Source organism: Aquarana catesbeiana, linkage group LG06 (genome assembly GCF_042186555.1).
Source record: "Aquarana catesbeiana isolate 2022-GZ linkage group LG06, ASM4218655v1, whole genome shotgun sequence".
Taxonomy (NCBI): domain Eukaryota; kingdom Metazoa; phylum Chordata; class Amphibia; order Anura; family Ranidae; genus Aquarana; species Aquarana catesbeiana.
The window spans coordinates 304605018-304624464 of record NC_133329.1 but is presented as its reverse complement, the minus strand read 5'-3'; the positions used below and the strand labels follow the sequence as shown (position 1 = coordinate 304624464).

Below are 19447 nucleotides of genomic sequence, written 5' to 3'. Positions count from 1 at the left end.
CATATTTCAGAGGTTTACAACCACTTTAAGGGTAAATCTGTTATACATGCCCTCAGCTATAGAGGTGCACTTACCTGTAGCAGTTTTCATTACCCTATCTATGCAGGAAAAGGAAAAGCTCAGATAATTTCTGTTGTGACAGGATTCCCACCCTATTCATTCATTCATTCATTAGCCAAGGAAGCAGCTCAGCAAAGTGGTGTTTTTTTTTTTTTTTTAATGGAGGCATTGTACTATATTAAGATATCACTGTGCTGAAAACAGAAAGGTTGCATTATATGCATTTTTGAAGGCCTACTAATAACACCTAGTGGTCTATGTATAAAAGGTTTACTGAAACAATATGATCGACATCCTCAGAGCTTCAATTAAACTCGCCAAATTCAGTGTAACATAATTATCCCCTAGGATCTTGTAGGCATAATGCATTTTCTTTCCTAATTGAGGAATTTTTTAAAAAATGACCACATTATGGCCACTAGATGGTGCCTACAATCACAGTAGATAATTATATTACACATAATATGGCAAGTTTTGTTGGGGTTGTGCAGATGTTTGGCACATTTGTTCAGCAAACTTTGTATACATAGACCCCTTAGAGTCATGTATGTGAAACACCTGTTCAGAGACAGATCCACCATATTTCTATCAAGACAGAGACACTTAAAATACATTTTACTCAAAGCTACATTTTAGCTTTGTTCCTGAAGCCTCCCTTTACACAAAGGAGGGAACAGTAAGTACTTACTTTTTAGAGGAAATATATTATATTCATACCTTAAATTCCTCCAGGATTTTATAAGTCTTCCCATGATATTCACAAAAGTTTTTCACTTCCTTACACTCCGGACAACATCCATTGTGTTCCACTTTAGTGCATTTGGGGTGAATTTTGGGACACTCTGGCTGATCACAAACAGGCCCATCCTCTGTACAAACGCAAGGACAGTTAGAGTGACCCGGGAAAAATCTCTCCCCTAGTTTATAGACAAATCCGCTGTCGTCCACACAGCCTTTGCCCCTGTAGTCATCAAATATTAAGTTGTCATTGCTAGACGCCTGTTCTCCTTCATCGGCAGGATAATCCTCCTGATTGATTGAAGCAGATGATGCTGAAGCCATGATTGCCAAGAGAATCATGGAGACTGCAGAAATATGAAGAGCCATCACCCAATGTCAGGCTTCGTGTGTGCCACTCCACTAGGAACTGGATCCAGCTGCTGCCATGTGGGCTGAAAGCAAAGAGACATGACAACTGAATACAGCATAAAGTCATTAAAATGCTTATCTCTGCTTTAAAGAACAGGAATCACACTGGCTCCCAAGACTGTAAGTGGCTTAATTATAAACCCGCAATAACATAAATTGCAACACTTATGGACATCTTTAAACTTCAGAAAGACGTTACTTATGGTAAAATAGAGCACAAAGCCGAGTACCTTAGCTTTCAATGATATTTAGCTTTTTTTCTGGCTTAAAGTAACATTTTGAGACATATACCTTCTTCTCCAGGTAAAGCAGCAAAAGTGCCCAGATGTTTGTCCTGGAAAATATACAGGTAATCTAAATAAACAATCACCACCAAGTGAAGTAATACTAATACAATATAACTATACAGGCAATCACCACCAAATGAAGTAGTATTATTGCTATATAACTGTGCTTTAAAGTGTCTTTGTGCTTTGCCCATGCAGGTTCTTTTTAACACAGACCTCTACTGTCACATATATTTAGCTTCCTTTTGCTCCCCCCCCACTCACTCCCAATGTTGTCTCATGAAGAAAAATGATCCTCATTATTCTGGTATTTTCTTCAGCTCCTGGCACTGAACAGAAGAAAGGTGATTATATGCTGTTGGGGGAAAAGGATTAATGCAAACCTGATGCTTTTACCTGTAAGTAAAAAGCACAGGTTTGCTTTAAATAAAGTTGGAGCCCAATGTCTTTCCTCACTATCCCCTACCAGTTTATATCCTCGATTACAAACCCAAAATCATCTGGGACATCCTCCATTTGCTGTGGCTTACAGTAGCTTAGATGGCACTTTTGTCCTTCTCACATGGGCTGCATCTTTTTATCCCTGCAGCCTGAAGGAGGAAGCAGCATATTTACAAGCCTGCAACTAGCTTACTTCTCTGTTAATGTCTATAGAGAAATGATATAGGCATTACGCTGTAGCTCACTAGTTTAGTGAAGATGACTGAACTGCCCTCTGAACTGGCATCACAGTTAGTGAACAAGGTCACTGGCTGATCTAAGATCTCTGCTAGGCTATATGTATGGTATGGGGATGGGGATGGTATGGCAATGGGTAGGGGATGGGGAGGGGAAGCAGTTGGCACCAACTTTATTCAAAGTATAGTTATCCTTTCATTTTTATGTAGTTAGACTAATATGTCTATAACTACTTGGAAATGACTACAGAAATTGTACTATAAAGACATCATATACTTCTAATGATCACAAAGAAGGGCATGCTGAAGTTTGGGTTAAAAAGAGCTGGAGAAAGCTTTAGGACCAGTTCACACCACATGCAGTCCAGGTTCACACCACATGCAGTCCAGTTTTTTCTGTATCAAAAACGCATGGAAAGTAGGTTATATGATTTTCAATGGCATAGTTCACACCAGTGCTTGCAGTTCCAGTGCCTTCCAGTTCCAGAAAAAAAAAGTAGAACATGCTGCATTTTTCCTGCACTGGACTGTACTGGAACGCTGTAAAACGCATCAAACATGCACCACAAATGGAATGCACATGTCCTTATTTAGTGCCTTTTCACACCATAGAAACGGATGCTTTCCAGATGCTTTTCTGCATGCGTGTTTTTGACGCATTTTTGATGCATTCCAGGGCGTTTTTGGTGCGTTTTTGATGTAGTCCAGTGCATTTTCCCCCTCTTTTTTCTTAACATTAAATAAAGACATGGGTGTTCCAGTGCGTTTTTGGTGCATTTAGGTGCTTTTGGGTGCATATTTGATGCTTTTTACAGCGTTCCAGTACAACCCAGTGCAGGAAAAATGCAGCATGTTCTAGTTTTTTTTCTGGAACTGAAACGCACTGGAACTGCAAGCACTGGTGTGAACTATGGCATTGGAATTCATATAACCTACTTTCCATGTGTTTTTGATGCAGAAAACTGTGAACTGGCCCTTAAGGTTAAGAAGAAAGGGGGGAGCACTGGACTGCATCAAAAACACACCAAAAACATATCAAAAATGCTCATGCAAAAATACATCTGGAACGCATCCAGACTGTGTTTCTTTGGTGTCAACTGGCCCTTAACACATATGGAGAATGTATAGTGAATAATTAAGAACCTGTTCTTACAAAATACTATATATATATATATATTTTACCCTCTCATGCTCCATGTGAGGCGATCTCACAGACTGCTATAAGACAGTAACATGTAGAAAGTTGAAACATGCATTTACTGAGCGATTTACAACTACCTTGGATCCTTCAGCTCCGGTACTGGCGCAGCTCAAAAAAACCCTAAAGGCATATAATCTGATGCTATGCAAATTTACTGGCAATTCTATCCTGAATAGGGCTCACCTTTAATATGCATTACATGTTCAACTGAATGACTGAGAGTATAAAACCTGTCTTTTGTTGGTAACCACAGATAAAATATTGCAAACATTAAAAAGCAAGGGAGAGAGATTATTCCATTCTATTGTTCCATTCTAGGTCTCGTTGTAAAATGGAAGATTGACAGGTGTAATTCCCAGGAGCTGCTACAGAAGCGTTTTATTGGGCTCATCTCTATAATGAACATGTGGCATTTCATCGTGTGCCAATGTATAAATCATACAGGACAGGATTTGTCAAACCCACTAAACAATAATGATAAAATACCCTAAACCTATACAAAGTTTATTACTCTGTAGCTTTTATTTGTCCATAAACCTTGCAGTGACATTGTCCTATTGTACTTCATCAGTAAATGTATCTCTTTGTCAGTTTTAACCTCCATCCCTTTACCGAACACTGAAGCATGTGCATATTATTCAACACATTAAATTCACTGCAGTTATACATGGCTAACTCATTTAATCACCCCTTATTAATTATGAATATGATGAATTATTGAATAAATTGTAAGTCCTCTTCAATGACTACAGAGAATAGGAGGGCAATCTATACAGATTCATTCAGCTTGTGAAGACATTTAAATAAATGTGGGGTTTTTATTGTAAGTTGAAGACAAGCCATTTACACTAATACTGGTCACCCTGACATTTGGAAAGCTTCTAGTATTGACTTTCTTATAAACTAACTTGATTAAAGTCCTCCTGAATGACGCACTGAAGGAAAGCGTGAAAGAGTTAACACAGGGCTAATTAAAACCATTCATGTGACAGGTCCTCAGTGTAAAGATGTTGTTTTGTGCAGTCACAAGGAATCAATTCTCTTCAAAACTCCTACATTTAAAGAAGGCCCTCATTCAAAGGTAAAATTATAAATATGTTCCCAAATACTGTACCAGTGGTGGTCAACTTGCTAGTTATAGAAGTTATCAAGTATGGCCTCTGGCAAAACTACAAATACACCAAAGTTTTTAATTTACCATGTGATTAATTCAATTTGCCTCTCATGTCTCATTGTTTCGATATGTTCCTAGGGGAATTGGCAGGGTCTCTTTCCACTTACAAATTGCTGTTGTTATTGACAAGCTAACCCATGCTTGGCTCTGCAGGAATCCCCAATTTGCAGGTAGCAGTTTGTGGAAGTAACATTTAAGGCAGGCACAGGGGACTCAGGATTGGGTGGTATCACCAGCCAATGGCATCTTTCAGCATTTTCACAGCTTATCTGGTAAAATAATGGCTGCATGGAAGTGTTGGTTACCAATGCATTACACCACAGGAACAGTGATGGCAGTAAAAAGACCATGTGTATGTATATATATATATATATATATATATATATATATATATATATATATATATATTATTTCTAACTTTTTTTTTGTCTGAGCATAAATCTATGTTTGTCCAGATCATCATTGATTCATTTGAGCTATGTTGTTATGGAGTACCGTGGGCCAACAAAAGGTGCTCAGGACTTAATATTTAGGAAAGGATAATGTTTTTATTGGAATATTTCAACTCAGAGCCCATTTTCTCAAGGACATGTCTGATATACATATAAGTGCCCATAAATTGTAGGATTATTATTATTTCTTTTAATGCTCATCAGTTCAATGTTTTCCTGATCGCTGTAACTAATGTCTATTGATAGTTGAGGTGAGATTTTTATTGTGACATCTGATCATTTTATAAAATGCTATTGTATAGAGGAGTGTTTTCCAGGTTTTATGGCATAGTAACAATATGATTTTTGAGACATGTTACATGTTCTCTGTAGAAGAAGCATTAATAACTGCCAACATAGCACAGTGTCTTTCATGACCATAAGAGAAGATGTGCTGATATGATAGCTGCATGTGTATTTTGTTTAAAACAATCACCAAACCCAACAAAGTGAGATATTGAATCTAAAGTGTTGTACAGTTTAACAAAATATTGACAAATACAGGTTTGAAATGTCAGAAAGAATGGGCTTGCAAAAGTCACAGTTAAAAAAAAAGGAAATCGTATGTTTAAGCATAATAGGTGGTCAGGAAGGATAAACAGTAGGGGAAGAGGGAGATGAGGTGGGACTATGAAAAAGATTGGGGGAAGGGTAAAGAACATAAAAGATGATAAAATATTGGGTTTTACTGTCTCATTCATGGCAATCAAACTCTATCAAATTTATTTGGACAATTTCTACTCATACAAATCAGTTTATACAGTCGTGTGAAAACATATTTGCCCCCTTCCTGATTTTTACTTTTTTTTACATATTTCTCACACTTAAATGATTCCGATCACCAAACAAATTTTAATATTATACAAAGATAACCCAAGTAAATCCAAGATGCAGTTTTTAAATTGTTATTTAATTTATTAAGGGAAAAAAGCTGTTCAAACATGCCTGGCCCTATGTGAAAAAGTAATTGCGCCCTCCCATGCTGAATCATGAATGAACTGTGATTAACCAAAATTTTTTGGAAATCTGAGTTAAATTTCACTTGCCACACCCAGGCCCGATTACTGCCAGAAAAACAGAAATGGCAGGCACACACACCTAGTGCATTACCAAAGATAATTTAATAATAGGACATTTTTATATAAAAGTGGGTACTCACAAAATGCAACTGACAAAAGGCCATAAACACAGTGCATGGACATGCACAGAACACGGGGTACAGCTAACGCATTTCGGGGGTGCACACCCTTCCTCAGAGCTAGGCTGACAAGAAAAACAGAAATGGAAGGCGCGCACACCTAGTGCATTACCAAAGATAATTTAATAATAAGAAATTTTTATATAAAAGTGGGTACTCACAAAATGCCACCGACAGACCTGTTGAATCAAGAAATCACATAAATAGAAGCTGTCTGACAAAGAGAAGCACACTAACAGATCACAAAAAGACACACATTATGCCACAATCTAAAATAATTTAAGAACAGATTAGAAACAAAGTAATGTACATGTATCAGTCTAGGAAGGGTTTCAAAGCCATTTCTAAGGCTTTGGAACACCAGTAAACCATGGGGAGAGCCATTATCCACAAATGGAGATAACTTGGAACAGTGGGGAACCTTCCCAGGAGTGGCCGGCCTACAAACATTACTCCAAGAGCATGATGAGGACTCATCCAGGAGGTCATAAAAGAACCCAGAACAACATCTAAAGAACTGCAGGCCTCACTTGCCTCAGGTAAGATCAGTGTTCATGATTCAACCATAAGAAACAGACTGGGCAAAAATGGCATCCATGGTAGAGTTCCAAGGCCAAAGCCACTGCTGACCAAAAAGAACACAAAGGCTCATCTCACATTTACTAAAACACATCTTGATTATCCCCAAGATTTTTAGGCAAATATTCTGTGGACTGATGAGACAAAAATTTTAATTTTTGGAAGGTGTGCAGCCCGTTACATCTGGCATAAAACTAATACAGCATTTCATAACAAGAACATCATACCAACAGTCAGAGATGGTGGTGGTAGCGTGATGGTTTGGGGCTGCTTTGCAGCTTCAGGACCTGGATGACCTACCATAATTAATGGAACCATGAATCCTGAGCTCTACCAAAAAATCCTAAAGAAGAATGTCCGGCCATCAGTTTGTGACCTCAAGCTTAAGTGCACCTGGGTTATGCAGCAGGACCATGATCCAAAATACAACAGCAAGTCAACCTTCAAATGGTTCAAACAAAGCAAAATTTAGGTTTTGGAGTGGTTTAGTCAAATCCCGGACTTAAATCCAATTGAGATGCTGTATCATGTCCTTACACAGGCCGTTCATGCTGGAAAACCCTCCAATGTGGCTGAATTAAAACAATTCTGCAAAGAAGAGTGGCCCAAAATTGCTCCACAGCAATGTGAAAGACTCATTGCCAGTTATTGCAAATGCTTGATTGCAGTTGTTGCCACCAAGGGTGGCACAACCAGTTATTAGGTTTAAGGGGCAATGACTTTTTCACTTAAAGCCAGGCAGGTTTGGATAGCTTTTTGTCTTAATAAATTAAACTATCATTTAAAAACTGCATTTTGTATTACTCGGGTTATCTTTGTGTAATAATAAAATTTGTTTGATGATCTGAGTCATTTAAGTGTGACAAATATGCAAAAAAAAAAAAAATCAGAAAGGGGGCAAATACTTTTACACATAACTGTATATTTGTAAAATAGTGTTGATGGAGGAATCCCAGGAGGACACTGTAAGTGGAAGAGAAGATTTCCAGTGAATCAGATTTACTACTTGTACTTTCTGCATTTTAAAAGAGGCAAACCACTGGTAAATGCGAATGCATTGCAGAGATTTACTGCATTTTTTTTATTTTGTATTTTCATAGACTTTTGCAGAAGATTTTACAATAAAGTGAATCTGTCAAAGAACCAAAGTAACAATAACGGCAAAGTGGTCTACAATTATGCTTGCTAAAAGGTCAGTCTTCCCTTCCTGTACACTAAAGGCTTCCACAACCATGGCTAGTTATGCAGTAGATGGGACTTCTTTAAAGTTCTATGTAAATTGTGCCTCAATGGCTGTAATTTCTAATTGCCCAAGCCCCATTTGTCTGATAAAAGCATGGTGATGTTAACAAATAGAGAGTCATATCTTATGTTTATTTGTTAATTAAAACTCATTGCAGCATGGATGAAAACTTAATGGTGAGCATTTGATAGTGGACACTGTAGCAATGACAGATAGCTTCCCCCAACAACAATGGATGCATGTATTTATGAGAGATTTTTAATGTTCTATAGTAATACCTTCCTGTTTGTTATTGTACTTGTAATCCAGTGGCTCCCTATGAGCAGAAAAAGATAGATAAGACTTAGAAACATTGTTTACAGGTAAAAAAAGGTTGTTGCTAATGAATAGTTTAGTCCCTTTGCTCTTTTGACATGTTTATGCTAAAGTAAATATTATGTGTTTCAGGTTAATATACTTTCTTATCATCATTACTAGTGCTATTGGCAGTTCAACACAAGGTCTTAATTTCCTGTTGTATTTTGCAGTTGCAATATTTAAATATTACAATGCAAAAATAAATTCATTTCATATTTTCCTCATTGCTTTTTAAGACTTATAGACTTTTAGCTGGGAAAGGGATATTGCTGACATCACACATCAGGCTCTTTACACCAGAATGTAACACTCATAATGTTTTTTACAAATTATATCTACTTTTCTGTAAGTCCCACTGATGGGTGGACAACACAGCAAACAAAATGCTAACAGGCTCATTATAAACAACAGAAAAAGAGCTGCCTGAAAGATCTGATGCCAAAAAGTCAAAAAAGCACTCACAAATCTAATAGAGTGAGTGGTCTTTCACAGGAAAGGGTGGATCCTGATAGTTAAGACTATAGGCTTAAACAATGATTTGTCGCAGCCACCAAGAAATGGTGGAGCAAGAAGCTGTGCCTTTTATGGGGACCATCCAACATAAAAGAGTCACTCTTTCTACTGTAAGTAGTGAGTGCAAAGTAGACACAAACAGCACAAACTACTTCCAGACAATGAAGGCAAATCTCTTTTGGATGTACTGGGGCTGGACAGGAGGATATAAGTATAAGATCTAGCGAAGATGCTATGCTGAAACAACCTCAGGAAAAAAAGATTCTCTAGGCCTCAAAACTACCTTGTTTCTATGTAAAATGAGAAAGGGATATTTACAAGACAAAGCTGCCATTTCAGACATGCACCTTGCAGAGGCAATGACAACAAGGGAACCAACCTTGTGAGTAAGTGTGGAAAGGGGAATTTTCTTAATAGGTTCAAACGGTGGTTTCATGAAGTTCCAAAAAAAAATAGCTAAAATCACACAGAGTAAAGGCAGAATCACATGAGAGACACCCTGTACAAAGGTCTTGATCAAAGAACAAGAGGCTAACAGCCTCTGGAACAAGACCACTAGAGCCACAATTTGATCCTTGATGGTACTCAGGGCCAACTGCCGATCCAAGCCCAATTGAAAAAGGTAAAGATTAATCTCATTGAGTATTGCCTGGGATAAAAGATTCTTTCCTCGTGAAGTATGACTTCCATGTACAATGGTAAATCGTGCGAGAAATAAACTTTCTTGCTTTTACTTAATATGAATTGCTGATTCAGAGAGACCCCATACCGTACATGTCCTAGTTTTTAACAGTCATGCTGTTAAAGCCAGAGACCATGAAGCAGGATGGTAAACTAATCCTTACGACAGAAGATCCTGATGATCTGGAACAGACCATGGAGCATCTGCCAGGAGACTGTACAATTAATGGTACTACATCCTGGGCTGGGCTAGTCCATAGCTATGAGTATAACTAGATAACTAGAATGCACATCATATTGATCCAGTGGAACAGACGAGGTAGATGTTTTAGGTTGAAGGAAAGGCATATAGTACTTGTAGATGTTTTAGGGAAGGAAAGGCATATAGTACTTACCTCACTGTGCCACAACTTTTGATAGCTTCCTGATGGTTGATATATTCCACTGCATTGTAAGGACAACCAAATTGCCCAGAGCTCCAGAATGTTAATCAGGAAATGGGATGTCACCAGTCCATTGCACCAACAGCATGTCTAGGACAGATCTGGTGGATTCCATGCAGAATTTTTGGGTCAAAATTAACATTAGGAGCCTAAATTCCAATATGTTGCAGATTCCTCCTTTTTGGATTTGGAACTGTGAAAAGGTTGGAATAAAATCTTTGAAACCTTTGTGCCACAGGGACTGGACAAAATCTCCTTGAACCAAAAGACCTGCATGGGCTGCATGGGGTCTACTCATTTGTACAGTGACATAGAAAGATTAAAAGACAAACGCTAGTTAGGGGGCTGGGAGTGAAACTACAGTTTGTGGACACTGCTGGACAAATACTGCTGGATCAACAGTGGGAATGGCCCACTTCTCAATAAATGATTCTTCTAATGGGTACTGGACTGTGAAATGTTTGGGAGGTGTGAACAGTAATAAAGGAGTTTTTGACTCTCCGCATAGGATGTCTGGGAGTAGTGGGTTCATCAGAAAAATGTTAGTAGTATTAAGACCTCTAAGGAATCCTGGACAGGTAGCTATATAAAGCTATAGGGTTGCCTTCCATTTTTAGTTTGGTATGGACCACATTAATAAGAGTGAAAATGGTCACTCTAGGCCTGGAAGTTATAAATCCTAAAGGACAACATTAACCAGCAAGGATTTTGAGACACTTCATCAGAGTCTCTGCAGCAGAAGGTTCAGAGTTTGCTAAGGCTGCTGGGCAGGTAAGGTAATGATTCAGCATGGGAAGGTGTTGAGGTATGCTTAGGGCCTCTGATCACAGTCCGCAATCCAAATTGTAATTTGGCTGAAGAGAAAGCTGCTCCATGTGAGCACATAAGCCATCCATCCACAGCATAGCCAGGGTTTAGGAGAAGGTGCGAGTGCAACTTGTCTGTAGATACACAATCAAAAGATTATGAGTAAGTGCTAGTCACAGCATAAAACGTGTCAACTTTTACTGTACCCCACACTGTCTGTGATATCTTTTACATAAAGGATCAATAAAGGTGAAGTGTTGCAGCAAATTCTGGATTTCTTTTGATTGTAATTTTGGCTCATTAAATTATCCATAACTTTGGTGAAATGCTCCCAGGTTAAAGCAGAGAAGGGAGAGGAGGGAGGGTGGGGCTGAGTTGGTCTATGGAGTAGGGTTAACCCACATCCCTAAAGTACAAGCAAAAATGGAAATTTGTTCCTCTTATGGGACTTTGGAGGGAAAAGGCTACTCTGAAGTGTTTGCAAGTGTAATTTTATTATGAAAAGGAGTGTAGATATGACAAATCTACAATGCACACAAGTAAGTATACATTGAAATACAGGATGAGTAATACAACAGACAAGCAATACAGTGTATGGATTTCACAATCATTGGACTCCGTAACATATGGAACACACATACGGGGGAGTATCCCACGCATTTTGAGTTATACTCTTTTTCAAGGACATCTGATTGGAAACAGCACAACAGGGGGATGTCTGAGAGCGTGTCCCCATGCTGGACTGAGGGGTCCTGTCCAACGGAGGGGGCTAGGTCAGCTGTAGGGTATTGCAGGAACCCAGAGGTCCTAGAGCCTGGACCAAGGTGCGATGGGACCCGGTATATAGGGAGTCCTTGTGTGCACTTGGATGGCCTTGCACCGGGAGGTGCAAGGAAAAAGGCCTCTGAAGTACTGCTGGGGGTGGCTGAGGGTCGGTGCCTAACCCAGGGTGCAGTATTAGTGTGGCTCAGAGTATGAACGTCCGATCTGGTTGGTGCTGCGGGAGAGAAGGGAGCGTGGAGCCGAGGATCGAGCGGCCAGGCTCTGTTGAGCAGGTACCTATGGTACCTATACTTTACAGATCTGAAAAAGACTCTGAGGAATGTAGGGACACAAGCAGGGAACCAGAGAAGTGTTACTGGTCCCCATGTGTTGCATGTTAGTGAACAGGTGTGCAGAGTGTGCAAGTGCCACACTTAACTAGTGACTACTTTTCTTAGCATTTTAACCCTTTCCTTAACAAACCACAGGAAAATAAGGACAATGACGGCATCCAACTGTCCCAATAAACAAAGTAGCTCGCAGTGCTCTGCCCATATGACCTACTCAAGGTTACACCAGAAACTGTGCCACAGTTCTGGACCTAGAAGGTGCTCTTGAGCTAATTAATACAAAGGTTTGAAAAGTGCCATAATGTGGAGCCCTGTGCCCAGATGTCACATTTTAGGCAGGCCTTGAAATTGTTCGGTTCAAGGGGGTCAAGGTAGAGCACCCAAAACTATCGCTGAGGATACACATATTCAGATAACTGCATAAAAAGACAAGCTTAAGCACTGTGCAGAGAAGTCCTGATTGATGAAAAAATTATCTTGGAAAAAGAAAATAAGGCCAGTAAAAATGGTTAAACTTTCCTCATTAGAGAAAAGACATCAATCATCCTAAGATACTAGCAAAAAACAAAACAAAAACGGAGGCATGATGGGAGTGGGAGGGGTTATACCATGCTGGTCACTATTTTTTTTGTTTGCCTGTGTCCAAATCTTCCTGTAGGTAGCATTATAACCCAATTGTCTCTAAATCCTGTGTCCCTCAATGAATGAGAAGAAAAAGGATATTTCAGATCTTCATACATATAAAATGTCAAGCCACGGCAAGGTGAAAAAAGCTGTATTGTCATGAGACTTTAATGTGACTCTGCTAAGGTTTTTAAAAAGACTGTCAAATGCAACATCAGCAAGACAATGTAAAACCCAAGCAGCCAGTCAGAATGTATGTTTTAGATATCCAAATTCAATAATAACATTTCTGATGATAACTTGCTAAATTTTATATTATATTAATTTGCATTAGAATGTCAACCTTTACATTTAAAAGCGGAGTTCCACCCAAAAATGGAACTTACGCTTTTCGGAATGCTCCCCCCCTCCGGTGTCACATTTGGCACCTTTCACGGGGGAGCAGATACCTGTCTAATACAGGTATTTTGCGCCCACTTACGGGCCTAGATAGCCAAGCTACCCACAGGTATCTATGCGACTTCCGGCGCCTTCTTTGACACACAGGTCCCAGAAGACAGCAGGGACCAGTGGGATCACGCAGCGCGAGTCGCACATGCGCAGTAGGGAACCAGGAAGTGAAGCCGCAAGATGGCGGTGCCTCCACTCAAGAGCCAAGGGACGGGTCGGCTTCCCCCGACATCGTGGGCGCCCTAGACAGGTAAGTGTCCTTATTTTAAAGGCAGCAGCTGCAGTATTTGTAATAAAAAATTAGGCGGAACTCTGCTTTAAATCCTGGCATGGAGACATGCTTCTACATCATGTGTGTTTAATATTGGCATAAGTAAGTTGAGTGTGGGTTTTTTAGTGCCGACTTCCTGACCTACTGTATGTCAGCACCAAACATTTTGCCAATGATATATTGTGCTATTCATGTATTTGGTGTAAAAGAAATATCAGGTTTAGGACATATACATTTCATGGTAATGCTTAGTGATTAGGAGTTAAGTTTAGGTTGAAGTTGGTCTTTAGGAACTACCCATCTTGTTAACTTGCTGCACATTTTCCCTGACAAATTGTACACGTGCAGGGCACTTGAAGCACAAGTTCTAGTTGACACTTTTCCAATTTGTAGAAAATTTGCTTTGCAAGTCTCTAGCAAAAGCAAAGTTGCAGTGGTGAGTCTACAGCAAGAGCTCTGTAAGTCTACAGCATGAAAATGCAGTAGACTTGCAGAATGTTTGCAAAGAAAGTTGATCTGGAGTCATGCTATGCAGACTTGCTACAATTGTATAACAAACTTGTGAAGCCTGGTAAGTCTAGCAATAGCTTAGCAAGTCATTTTCAAACTTGCAGCACAATTGCTTGTTATCTGGGTATGTTGAGAGTGACAGTAAGGGCTAAGACAGCCTTTTTCAACCAGGGCGCCCAGGCACCCTGAGGTGCCTTGAGGCTTCTTCGGGGATGCCTTGGCAAAATGCCTAAAAACGCCTAAAAACGTATCAAAAGTTGTATACAAGCCAGCAGGTGAATGAAGCCTGCCTTTTAGTTACACAAAGCCTCAGGTTTTGATTATGCATCATTACGACATTCCAGACACAGGCATCCTAATAATCAATGATGTCATCAGTTGATAAGGAGGATGTCTATTGCCTCCACAGCATTCTTGTTTGACCCTTTTTTGCCTCTCTCCCTCAGCACTGGGGTCACATTAGCTGATGGATAGAGAAATTGAGTGAGAAGAGAAACATTGGAATACTAGTCAGTACCAGTGTGCAAAAGTGTATTTGCCTTGGAAAAAAAAAATCACCTCTAACATTGGGTGTCCTACATGTGTGGATGTTGCTGCATTGTGGAAAACTATTAGAATAATGTTTTACATTTCTATAACGGGGTGCCTTGAGATTGTCTATACATTTAAAGGGTGCCTTGACTCAAAAAAAGGTTGAAAAATGCTGGGCTAAGAAATAGCAGTAGGGTTAAGGTTTGTGTTGAAAGAAGCTGATGTTAGAAGTTAGGTTGAGAATTATGGTTTAGGGATTAGTATTACAGAAAGAGATAAAGATTAGAGATAGTTTTAGGGGATGTGTTGACAGAATGTGGGGTTAGAGGTTAGGCTTAGGGATTAGGTTAATAAGTTAAGTTTAAGGTTTAAAGGTTGGGTTAGGGATTGCACTAACTGTAGTTAAAGAGCCAGTTGAGGTTAAAAGTGAGGGTAAATGACTTTGTTTTAAGATTTCAGGTATTGGAACCCTTAGTATGGAACATCACATGTGCTATAAGCAAGTCCAATTAAACTCCACTGATAAACATTTTATTATGCTTTCACTGTTGCACTAGCAACAGCACCGATTTTCAGTAGCTAAAAATCTACGTGGCAGGTAAAAGGTATAGTGGTATAATTGTAATTTTGTGACTAGCGATACATTTTTTACCTATGCAGAACTAATCATTTTACCTATGTAGTAGTTTTATAATAATTTACACTGTCAGTATAGAAACAATACTTTATTAGGACAATACTGAAGAACTGTTGTGTTCCACAATGTTTATTGTAGCTAGGCACTTTCATGCTGTAATTTAAAACAAACATATTACAATAATAATGAGTTAGTATTTTACCATAACAGTGACCTACAGACATAGCTGTCCTTTCTATGCAGCAAAGAATCCCATAAAACACTTCTATGTGCCGCATGCCTATTTGCTCTGGCTGCAACTTCCAGCATTATATGGAAAAGGAGAATATTTAAGCCCCACAGCACACAAAAACGTCCACTCGTGAAGCTGCAGATAACAAATCTCCAGCCTGAATGTTGTGCTAATGAATATGCCCTATCATGAACAGTCGCACTGTGAACTTGCCCTCCTTTCTTCTCTTTCATCTTGAGTTTGATGTCTCCCAGCCTCTGTACAACAAGCAGTTAGGGAGACTGCCACAGGCTAACTGAGCCTCAGTATACGATGCCCCAATACTTCCGTGTATACCGACATCTCACTCACAGCACAGATGTGTCAGGTAGAAATTCCAAGTGATCGCCAGTTTTTTTACCCAGATCATCATTCTTATTGAAACAGCTAGTGTAGAATAGGTTGCAGCATTTTTTTGGGAACAACATGGGTAGTATCACACAAGAACAAAATTGTATAGATAATATTATGTGTGCCACTTGCCTACAATATAGATCATCACAGCTCAACCACACCATACTAACTATTCTGTCTTTGACTTGATAATGACTTCCTTAAAAGCTGTTTTGGATGGGAGCCGCTCCCTACAGCCAGCTAATCAAGGCTGTCAACACTAGGCAATCATTTGGTTTTGTGAAGGTGGTATTTTAGTAATGACAGTGTTTTTTTCTAAAACAGCATGCTATCTGGAAGACAGGTTGAGTGTCTGGCTTTTTATAACATAAATATTATTACAGTGCAGTAGTGGTTAACTTTTTCAGTGCTGAATGTTTTACACCACCAAAAAAATTAGCACATTCTTAAAAAAGATGGGACAAATATGATGCATCAAAGTATTTAATAAAAGTATTCAACATAAAGGTATAGAGTGTATGTATGCAGCAGAGCTATTGATTCATAGGGGATGGGGCAGGGACCAGTATGATTATTAGTGTGATGAAGGAAAGTGTCCATATGACTTGAGGGTTACAGAGAAAAACAGAAAATGAGAGCGAAGAGCAGAAAGCAGTGCATAAAATAACTGTGAGCCCCCATCAGGTGGACAGAATACGTGTTACACATAGCCATCACAGCAGTGTAATTGTGTATCTTTTCCTGTGGCCTAGACATTTTAAATCAAATAATCATTTCCCTCAACTGCATCAATATCTTGAAAATATTGAAGCCATTGAAGATGAAAACACAATTCATTTACTAGCCACACATTACATTAATGGTAAATGTAGCCTAAACACACTAGCTGTATTGGTCACACTAGTGCTATTGTCTCTAAAAGCATGATACTTTACTACCTTATCCTGCATAGGGGTGCAGGTAAGTGCCCTGATAATTTTGTTGATCTACTCTAGTTCCTGTACTTTATGCTGTGGGGCTCAGTCCTAATATGAAGGCTTGTTTTCATTTAAGTGTACAAACCATTTCCCTAATCAAGAGCTTTGGCCAGGGGTTATCCAGGGCTTAGAGGCACTTGGGTGTAATGTCGATATTAAGAACTATTAACTGTCCCCATAGACTTCCATGAGAACTAGCAATCCTGTTAACAAACCTGTAAGATTACTAAGGATATCTACTGTAAGGTATTTGTAGATATTATATGGGTTTACTGTGAAGTAGATTATATGCAGCAACTTATTGATAACAATACCACTTTTTCTTCTGCATAAAGACCCTTCTGAGTTGACTATTTAATAAATAGTCTGATAGTGTTGTTGCAACAGTTATATGTTTACAAGTGCAGTAATTATAAAGTTTGACATTTAACCTTTTCCCACCATTGAATGGGGTGTACTATGGGGTATAAAGATTCTCAAACGCTGCATAGAAATGTCAACCTTCCTTAAAAAGCTCACCTGAAGGGATGTTTAAAGCTGCAGCATATTCAAATGGTTTGCTTTAAGTACACAACTGAGAAATGAGACTGCTTGATTTAACACCACTGCATCAAAGACCGATGCATTGTTGGAACTGGCACACATAAGATATTGTGAAAATAGGAGTAGAAAGGTGATGGGCACATTGCTGCTGTATCTTTGTTAGAACATTCCAGTTTCAGGCTTTGTCTTCAGAGGCCCTCAAGCTTTTGGGGTACTAGAAGACCCAGCATACACCGTTACAGAGAGCATGCCTGGACTTTCAGTGGCTTGCCTGGATAATGCAGCAGGGTGTTTGATATTAAGACTAGTGTTAAAAAATCTATGGGACACATCATAGCCTACTGTCATTGAGTAGCTTCCAAAGTCAGGTGAACCCTTCCATAATGAAATATGTGCTAGGTGGTGATACAGTTAAATTTGTATTTAATCAACTTCTAACATGTTTTTAATTTATATTTGAAATTAACAAGTTTACATGTAAAGCAAGAAACACAGACTAGTGATTGTATTTGCATCTGCATATTCATTAGCTATGACTTTCTAGGTGAAAAAAAAAGAACCATGAATAATGAATACACAGGTTGTGTTCATTTTGCAGACTCACCCTTTTAGTTTTGTCTTACCAGTTAGGGGTTAATCCTCCGAGGATTAGCTGGGGAAGTTTGAAGCCAAAGGTTGATTCTGCGGTTAGCCCATCCTTGGAGCCGAAAGAGCCATTGTTTAGTAAGAGGAAATACCCAGTCCCTCCAGGTCCCCTGCCATGGCACACAGAGCAAAGCCTTCTGTAGTACGGCAGTCTGCAGGAATCCCAGCTAAAACTGAGCTGGATTCACTGATACTCTATGACAACCCAACACCAGATAGATCCACACGTGAGCAGAGGACTCATGGTATCCTTGGTAAGTCCCGGGCACTAGATATCCCTGCCAGTCACTCACAGCTGAGGAGGTGGGTTAAGACTTCAGCAACACTAACAGCATGAAACTGGGCTCATACCCAGACTGGAAGCCCTTCAACTCCATGGCAATATGCTGCTGCCACAGCCGCCTACAGACAGATCGGTAGACCGTGCAAGAGGACAGGTGGAAGAGAAAAGGCATAACTTTCCCCTTTAGTTCCACATAGGAAGGCGACTTGGTGTATCCTAATGCTCAGCTTGCGGATTTATAACACCTCTAGGACTAGGAAGCTTCTTATTGTCGGGACAGATCAGCACCCAGCTGCCTTCAGCAGAATTCTGAGAGCAGGGTGGAGACGTTCAGCACCTCGGACAGTTCCTCGGATGGAGTAGTGCTGCACGCCAGGGCTGTAGTGGTGGAAGCCTCGCATGGTGGTGATCAGGACCATGGACAGCGGCGCGGGTTGCTCTCAGCACCATGGACAGCGGCGCGGGTTGCTCTCAGCACCATGGACAGCGGCGCGGGTTGCTCTCAGCACTATAGACAGCAGTGCGGAAAGCGGGATTCGGCACCATTGAAACCGACGCACGGCTTGTATTCAGTGCCATATGGCAGCCGCGCTGTTCAATACCATATACAGCAGCGTATGTGGATGTTCAGCACCATGGACAGCAGTGCAGAGCCGTGTTCAGTTCCATAAGCGGTGCGCGGTACCCTGGACAGCAGACACGCACTGATCACTCGGAGCTGCTCTCAGCACTACACTCACTGTGACACACACAGCATAGCAACGTCCAGCACTTCCCACAGTGACACACAACACAAGAGCAATCCAAGTCATACACAGCTGCACACTGGAACAGTGGATAACAGCAGCCCTGCAGCATTCACATAGTACCATAAAAACACAATGAAATGCGTTTTGTAAATGGAGAATAAAGAGTACAACATACTCCCTAGGGGGGAACATTGGGGACACTTCTAGCCAGCCCCTTTAACCCATTCAGGCAACTGTTTCATGCATGTATGTTGTATACACTCTTCTGTGTCCATGCTTTGGAAATGTACTGTTTTATTAGAAGTATAAAGGGCAATACACACATAAATACTTAGCTAAATAATAATAGTAACAAAACAAAAGATTACTCTAGAGCAGGGGTCTCAAACTGGCAGCCCTCCAGCTGTTGCAGAACTACAAGTCCCATGAGGCATTGCAAGGCTGACAGTTACAAGTATCACTCCCACAGTTAGAGAGGCATGATGGGACTTGTAGTTTCACAACAGCTGGAGGGCCCCTAGTTTGATACCCCTGCTCTAGAGGCTACTCTAGGCTATCGTTGACTTCAGTGGACTAGCTACCAATGATCTACAGAGGTTCTACTACTTTAGATGTCCATGGTCTCATTGA

At 40.0% G+C, this 19447-nt stretch overlaps 1 protein-coding gene across 3 annotated transcripts in view; it reads right to left on the bottom strand.

The window, feature by feature from the left end:
- Positions 1-18954, bottom strand: part of VWC2L (von Willebrand factor C domain containing 2 like) — a 395699-nt gene extending 376745 nt beyond the window's left edge. Inside the window, exons 1-2 of one of the 3 annotated variants that reach the window (XM_073633576.1) lie at positions 17764-18954; positions 778-1232 (exon numbers count right to left, since the gene is read on the bottom strand). In XM_073633576.1, coding sequence (XP_073489677.1) covers positions 778-1167 — 390 coding nt within the window. In that variant the 5' untranslated portion in view covers positions 1168-1232; positions 17764-18954. Of the gene's footprint in view, positions 1-777; positions 1233-17744 lie in introns of all 3 variants that reach the window. The other 2 variants (XM_073633575.1, XM_073633574.1) reach the window with 2 other exon arrangements.
- Positions 18955-19447: the final 493 nt, after the last annotated feature.